At 44.0% G+C, this 8,482-nt stretch overlaps 1 protein-coding gene across 1 annotated transcript in view; it reads right to left on the reverse strand.

Moving 5' to 3' along the window:
• mafb (MAF bZIP transcription factor b) overlaps positions 1 to 7,394 on the reverse strand; it is a 7,899-nt gene extending 505 nt beyond the window's left edge. The window contains exon 1 of the mRNA XM_080505249.1: positions 6,403 to 7,394. Coding sequence (XP_080361375.1) covers positions 6,403 to 7,379 — 977 coding nt within the window. The 5' untranslated portion in view covers positions 7,380 to 7,394. The remainder of the gene's footprint in view (positions 1 to 6,402) is intronic.
• Between the last annotated feature and the right edge of the window lie 1,088 nt (positions 7,395 to 8,482).

The following is an 8,482-nucleotide window of genomic DNA, read 5'->3' on the forward strand; positions in this document are numbered from 1 at the left end:
ACGTGCACACACTCAAGTATAATACGAAGAAATGTCAGGGCAAATGCATCTGAGGAAAAACTACTTTAAAAATTCATGATGATTCATCTTGGAAAACTTTTCAGTGAGCTTTTAATGCAAGCACGGAGGCAAAGGAGCAACAGAGTAAATTAATGCCTCTAAATCCATCTTTAAGCAACAATGAGAGCAATTCATTTTTCCTTTAATCTAATTCACACCAGGGCCAAATGGACTCTGACCCGTTCGGCTGCACAGGAGTTCCCAGTGCAGCGCGGAGGAGGCCTCTGACACCTGAAAATGTGCAAAACACAAGCATGGAGGGACGTCTGAGTCACAGATGTGCAGCAGCGAGATGTTATGGGTTTGTCACTTCACAGTCGCCGAGAAATTAACCTGCAAACAGAGAGCTCAATCAGCTCAGGGCCGCCAGACAGAAAGCAGGCGTTCTCTTTAATATGCACACACGTATGTGTGTAAATACACGTCTGCTTAGTGTGTGCTTTTTGCTAACTCAAACAAGAACACACACACACACACACACACACACACACACACACACACACATACACACACACACACACACACACACACACACACACACACACACACACACACACACACACACACACACACACACACACACACACACACGCACAGGACTTGATACAGGGTAAGTGAGGTCCACGTGCAGGAGGCCCCTACATGGCAGCATTGTGTGGGGTCAAGGCCTTTCCCAGGTACAAATGAAAGGGAGGGGGAGACTTTGGAAGAGCTGAACAACACTGTCGGTCACCTTGCCTGGCAAAGAGATCAATGTCTATTTGACTGGCTGAGAGACAGCGAAAGAGAGGGAGAAAGGGGGAAGGCTGCAGCAGAAGGGTAAATCAGCCCTCGCTTCATTGAGATGCAGGTAAAACACACAGGGGTCGGGCTCGGCTCCAGCTCCACCCTGCATAACACAAACACACGCATGGCCAGACTTAAAAACGCACGCGTAGACAACACGCACACACTCACCCTCAGACGCATAATGCACTCAGCTGTCAAACCCCTACACCCCCCCCCCCCCCCCCCCCCACCACCACCACCACCTCACTGCGGTCCAAAACACACCACTCCACTGACTCTGTGCCCTGAAACTCAACTCACTGTGAAAACATCAACACAGCCTCAGCCATGTTTATCCGTGAGTCAGAATATTGTGATCCCATGTAATTAAATCATAATTAGCTTTCATCTATTGCCCTTTAGTTATGCATTCTGAGGACAGCTTCTTACATGAGCAAATGCAAATGCGCCCGTACGCACAATATTTCACATTGGTGCATTTACAGCAGGCTCCATTCAATATGAAACTGTAGAATCGGATGCAGACAATTGCATTTCCTTCACCATGGGCACGCTTCTGTTTGTCGGGAAAAATCACCATGTAAAGCCAATGAGATACACACAGGGTGCAGCAGCTTCTTTACAGCTGCTGCATTCTTGCCACATGCACAGCCGTGACAGGACAGGACAAGTTAAATTATTAGGGTTTCAAATAAATGACATAACTCAGGACACTGCGAGGGAGTGAGAGAAAGAGAGCGGGAGGAAAAGCTCTGGCACTGCAGGTGGAGATGATGGACGGACCACAGAGGGACATAAATGCAGCTGATTTAAATCACTTTAAATGTAAATGTTTATCGCATGGAGTGATGCAGATGCGGATTGAGTGGAAGGGATTGAAATTGTTTCCTCTTTTGAATGTGAATATGGTTTTTAACCCTTTGGGGGGTTTGTCATGAGAGGGGGGGGGGGGGCATTCACAGGGATGAACACAAATTGAAACATACACAATAAGCACGCTGGTGTGTTAATAAAAGAAGATGCATGAGTCCCATTGCTACAAATTAGTTTTTTTTATTATTCCAACATCTACTATCCAATGATAGTAGACAGTTCTCAGTAAAATCATGACGACCGGCAATCTATATATCTGATAGACGCGGACCTCAGCTTATATGTATTGTTTTTGACGATATCTTGAAAAATGTAATAGTGATTTACTAAACAAACTGAGTCCCACAATGTGAGAAACACATTAAAATAAGTACAATTGTATTTGAAATCAAAAATAGCACTTGCTTCAGTCTTGATTATGTTTATACATATATGCAGAAATAAATGCCTATATTAATGTGAAGTTTTTTTTTATTCTTGGCGTAATCGCATAAAAATAATTTGCTTGACTTTTTTTTAAGATTGTAAGATCACCAATGTCCCGGTGTTATGATACAAAATGAGTCATTCCTACAGATTTAATACACTCAGTCAAATCATATATACACCCTTCCAGCACAAGGTCACATTAAAGATGCTGCAGGCCGGTGTGAGAGCACTCACACAAATAGACATGAAACAGAGCCCACATCCTTTGTCTTATTAATTCTGAGACATTAAAGTGAAGTACATGATGATGATTCAAATGTCAATACTGATAAATTTCAAAGTGATTTCCCATAGTTGACCTGAACACGAGAGTCCAATATTGTGACAGCAGACAACTGCATTATCTTTAATAACCTAATCATTGGACAGACTGCAAATGATCACGGTGCAGAAGTCAATATACGGGGCAAGAGAATAGAATTACAGTTCATACTGATAAGATTAATAATGCGGTTGTGTCTGCTTGTGCGCCACATGTGCTCACTTCTTCATGCAGCAGAAATGATAGGGGGAGGAAGCGAAAGACAGTGAGCGGAGCAGAGAGTCTGACCCGGGTGCTGAGGAACGGGGAGGAAGCCCTGAAATGTTGTTTCCTGTGCCTTCTGTCCTCCTTCAACACAGGAAGTGAATCAGTGTTACTGAATCCTCCTGCCCCTCGGTGTGTCTACCAGTCAACACACACACACACACACACACACACACACACACACACACACACACACACACACACACACACACACACACACACACACACACACACACACACACACACACACACACACACACAGAAGCAGAAGGCATCCCACACAATTTCCACGGCCTTTCAATGATCAGCAACTTTCCACTTTATCCTCCTCACATATTGAGGGCGGAAAGCACAAGCACCCAGAGCGGCTCGCCTGCCTGTCACAAAACTGTTGATATACAAATTAGGTTTCAGGTAAGACTCCCCCAAGCAAGATTTGGAAAAAAAAAGAAAAAAAACAACAACAAAAAAACCCACCTAATTCTATCGACCTGACAGAAGAAAGAGGTGACATGAAAGAAGTATAGTATCTCTAGTTCTAGGTTATAACACAAATGTAATTAAATAGCACACTATATTGACCTAATCAGATAGGAGGGCCATAAATTAGTGGACACATGCTCACTAAAAGGCCCTCTCCTCTCAGCTAGGATGCATCTCTGATCGTTTATCATCTGAAAGGAGCAGGAAGGCAGCCAGAATCTCTCCCTCTCTCTCTCTCTCTCGCTCTCTCTCTCTCTCTGTGTGTGTCTCTCTCTCACTGTCTCTCTCTCTCTGTGTGTCTGTCTCTCTCTCTCTCTGTCTCTCACTCACTTTTAATCACAAAGAAAATCATTCTCTCAGACATGAGACTTCCATACTCCTCCATCCGGTCCCCAACACTGAGCCTTCCTGGGGCAATATGAGGCGTGTGGCAGGTGCACTGCCGCACAGGTGAGACGCAGAGCAAACGCTGCACAAGCTTTTGTGTGCAGACGAGCCACGATCAGAAGTTCGATCGCCACCAGACAGACGTTTAAAAACAGGTTGCCTTCTCATGGGACGCACGCACCAGACTTGTCTTAAAGGAATGAAGCATCCCTTCCTTTTGCTCACGCAGATTTCCAGCAAGCATGTGCTGTAGTGGCAGTGACCTTGTAGGGCAGCCCAGCCCAGACCCACGTGCAGCCTTTATCTCTATTGCTGCTCTTCAGGAAGCACGGAGTTCCAGGAGGACAAACACTCTCGCAGGCCAGCCTCTGCACCTGCCCGTCGCTAACATAACCACACCGAGTACTTTGCAACTTGTGGCTTTTAGTATTTTTTTTTTCTTTTCAGAATCGGGGATTAATTAAAGCGGAGTTATAAACAGCACAGACAATTGGCAATAGAGACGCTCCGTAAACCTGTCCAGCAAAACACTTCTCTCTCCACAGCCTCCGCTTTTGACTGAGGCGTTTTACTTCACCGAAACGACAGCAGAGAGTCTGTTTGAACGTTACAGGTCATATTTACATGTGTGTGTGTTTGTGTGTGTCATCGCGTCTTTGCTCGATACTTTACGCACAAACGATCGCATCTCGTTCGTCTGTGGTCGATTTAAATTCATAACCTTCCACATTCAACAAGTGGACGCTTCTACTGAGGAAAAAGTGCAAGTTTGCTCTAAAATCAATCATTAACTTGGCTTTCAGCAGACTTGCAGCACAAATATTAGGGAACAGGGATTTTTTCTTTTTTTTTTTGACCGTGATTATTACGGGTCGTGATGAGAACTTTCGGACATTTTCTTACAAGAAACAGTTTTTTCTGTCTATAAATACGCAACAGGTGAAGGCCGTGTTTTTTTTCAGAAAAAGCTAACTGCATCAAAAAATTTGAAAAGAATGATCCTTTACCAAAATGATGCGCATGTTTTTTGGAGAAATATAATTAAAAAAAAAACATATGGATGAAAATGCCGAAACAAAATATGCCATTGCACGCCGTATTAATATCAGAGATGAGAAGACTTTATAACTATGCGCTTTGTGCACATCTGTAAGGCGCTCAGCTGCAAACTGTGTTTAGGAATAAAGTTTTTACTGGAAATTACGCGCGTGTGATATCTTTTTTTTTTTTCCTTCTTCAATTTACATTTCATTTTTGGTGAGGGGTAAATTTATAATGTCCAGTGTGTGTGGCATTGCCTCAAAGATACAGTGACAAACAACATGCAAAACTGAACAAAACAAAAATAAACATTATCAGGAGAATATATCTGGTTTCCATTCACGGATGTTTATTGATGGATGGCTTATTTATTAAATTCCATTATTTTTAGAGCGAACAGTACGTCTGCAAGTTACCTGCCCTGATCAGACAAGACATTTTACCGAAAAAAAATGCAGGGCATCACAAAAGATAAATGCCTACACGATGCGTCGCCTAATTTATTCTACAACACCGGGAGAACATTAAACTTCAATTTCCAAACAGTTCACAGTTTATAAGATCCATAGGGTTCTGTGTAAACTCAATTAAGTTCCTTAGAGGAAAGGAAAATACATTAACAACGCACTTGTGAAAGGACAGATCATTTGTTGTAACAGTTTTGCGTGACAAAAAGCCAACTTCTCATTTATTTCTAGACATGCATCATAATCTGCTTTCTGCTCTGTATTTTATCATCAGTCCCACTTGTTGATCGCAATAATATGTTTAGTCTTTGCATTTATTAGGAAATACTACAGTAGTTTTCTAGCGATGTCTCTTATCTCAACATTACGTCGTCTGGTACAATAAATCAATACACAGAGTTGTCCAAACAAAGTCATTTTCCTCACATGGCTTCAAAAGAAGCCTGTAAAATGTTGAAGGGTTCATGGTCGCGTTGAACTTTTATGAGAGAAAAGTGACGGATTTATGTTCTTAATCGTTTGTTTTACAAATAAATCCACAAAAGGCGATGAAGCTAAACAATGCAGTCATGATATCATACAATCTTTATACACAAGTTCACATAATGGAAATAAGAAATAAAGAAGTGAAAACACAATCCACACATGACCAGCATGCATGGCATTACATAACTCATATAAATCACATTTCCAAACTTCTGGTGTGGCAGAATTTGGACTTTTTTTTTCACAAGACAGATGAATGATATGAAAACGATAATTTAATTGAAAATAAATTGACAATAAACAAATAGAACAGAAGGCAAATCACACCAAACAAACCCGTAGAACCTGAGGATTTGTATCATTTCGAATACAAAATTTGGATAAACGTAACATAATGGATGAGGCGCAGAAAATGGCTGTGAGATCAGACGAACGTAGCAAGACCGCAGGTGTAGGAATTTAATCTTAAGAAAAGACCACAAAGTGGACAGAAATCCTTTTAAATAAGCGCTCGGAAATTCATGCTGATTCAAAGTCCTTTAAACGCGCCGTGTCTACGTCTTTTAAAACGTGATCAAGCACAAATGAACAAATTTCGTTATTTGGAACAAAATATTTTTTTGGGGGGGGAGAAAAAAATACAGAAAAGCTGTAAACTGTTTAGTCCTTATCGTAAGCAGCTTTAACAAAACAGCTCGACACAAGCACGCACGACCTACTTTTAGCTGCGCGTAAAGTGAAAGTTTCCTCTCTTTCTGCGAGAAGGTTCGCTTATTAAAACTTTTCTGCGCCGAGACTCACATGAAAAACTCCGGGGACGAGGGGTTGTTGTCGCTGCTGGACCCTCCGTTTTCTCTGAAGCCGGTGCTGATCAGCTTCTCGTATTTCTCCTTGTAGGCGTCCCTCTCCCTGGCCAGCCGGGAGATCTCCTGCTTGAGGTGGTCCACCTGCTGCATGAGTTGCGTCTTCTCTCCTTCCAGGACGTGCCGCTGCTGGACTCGCTTGTACCGACAGGACTGGGCATAGCCTCTGTTCTTTAGCGTCCTCCTCTTCTGTTTCAGGCGGATCACTTCTTCCTTGCTGACCCCCCGGAGCTGCCGGTTCAATTCCCGCACCGACATTGTCACCAGCTGCTCGTCCGAGAACCGATCCTCCAAGCGCAGGTGCTGGTGGTTTCCCCCCGCGCCGCCGCCGGACTGAGAACCGGAGGAAGGGTGGTGTGCTCCCGGGTGGTGGTGGTGGTGATGGTGGTGGTGGTGATGGGGAGTCCCGTTTTGAGCTGCGGCTGCAGCGATGACCGCGGACACCACGGCGGCCGCCGATCCCATCTCCTCCCCGGCCATGGCGCCCCCCGTACCGGCCGCGCCGCCGAACTGCTGCCCCCTGGCATAGCCGTCGAAGGTCTGGAGCTGGTGACTGCTGCTGATCAGTGCCTCTACGGCGTCCTCCGGGCTAAAGCCCAGAGCTTCGGGGTTCAACTGCTGTTGGTACCCGGTCATCCAGTAGAAATCCTCCAAGTGCGCCTTCTGTTCGCTCCCTGATCCCGGACTGGGCGCCGAGAAGCTTGGAGAGGGGGGAACCGAGCTGCAAGGCGTGCTCATCGGGGTGGAAGATAGGGATCCCCCGGCGACCAGGCGGCTGCACTGGTTGATGCTGCGATCGGGCTCCACCGGCTCCTTTTTCACTTCAAACTTCATCAGATCGAAGTCATTAACATATTCCATGGCCAGGGGACTGGTGGGCAGGTCGGAGTTGCTCATTGCCAGCTCTGATGCCATCCTCTTGCTGTTGACAGTCCTCCAAAGGGGGTGAGGAGCACCTGTCAAAGTGGGCTGCTGAGACACGCACTGAGCCAGCTTGATTTCTTTATTTATTTTCTTCAAAACCCAAAGAAAAAGTGAGTTTTCTCGCACTAATTGCGCAGCGCAGGTTTTGGCTTTGTGAGTCGATAAGTTTTTTTTTTTTTTTTTTTTTCTTCAGTCTGTGCCGCACAGACGCATTGGAGCAGCGCTGTTTCCTCCCTCTCTCCCAGCGTGCGGGTGTCTGAGCGCCGCTCTCTCTGTTTCTACCGTTTAACACTTCATGGCTCCTTTTAGGATTAGTGCGCCAATTTGAGGAGGTTCACGTACGTGTCCCGGGCAAATAGTTGCCTTGTGGAGAATGGAGGCGCCAAAAAAAAAAAAAAAAAAAAACTCCACCCAAGGATTGATAGATTTTTTTTTCTAAGGGATCAGTCAGCCGACGAGTTAAAAAGCATTGCTTAGTTTTATAGGCGTCCTGACGTCAGGACTGAAATATGAAATTGACCGAGACTCAGCCAATGAGCAGCCCGGTCAGGGGATCTAATTAACATAATAGTATAGAAATCAAAGTTTTGCTGTAGTGTCCAAGCCCATCTGCAGATTGACACGCCAGACTTCATTTCATTTCACTGCTATCGTTGCTTTACACGGACCAAGAGAACAAAGAAAGTGAAAGAAAACAGATTTGGAGGATTTAGAAAACACATGAAGCGGTGGACACAGTCAACGCGTCTTTGACAGAAACGAGTCCAATCGCTTAAAATATGTTTTTAACTAAATCTCTTAAAACACAATTTGTATATTTTGAGTAAATTGAGATATTTATACACTTTTTATTTTTTTTATTTTTTTTGGGCACAGTCTTCCAATTGCCCAACACTGTCTAAACTTTGCTCACATATTAATCATTTTTGACAAGAATTTACTGTATTATTAATTTCATGCGCAACTTATTAATCACGGAGGCAGTTTCAAACTTGTCTCCAACAGTTTCCGTTCTTCGCCCACAGACAAAACGTTGGTATAATATACCTGTATGCACGTTAGAGATGAGAGAATGATAAATAGTTTATATACCT

The sequence above is a fragment of the Blennius ocellaris genome, assembly GCF_963422515.1.
Source record: "Blennius ocellaris genome assembly, chromosome: 11".
In the NCBI taxonomy this organism is placed as follows: domain Eukaryota; kingdom Metazoa; phylum Chordata; class Actinopteri; order Blenniiformes; family Blenniidae; genus Blennius; species Blennius ocellaris.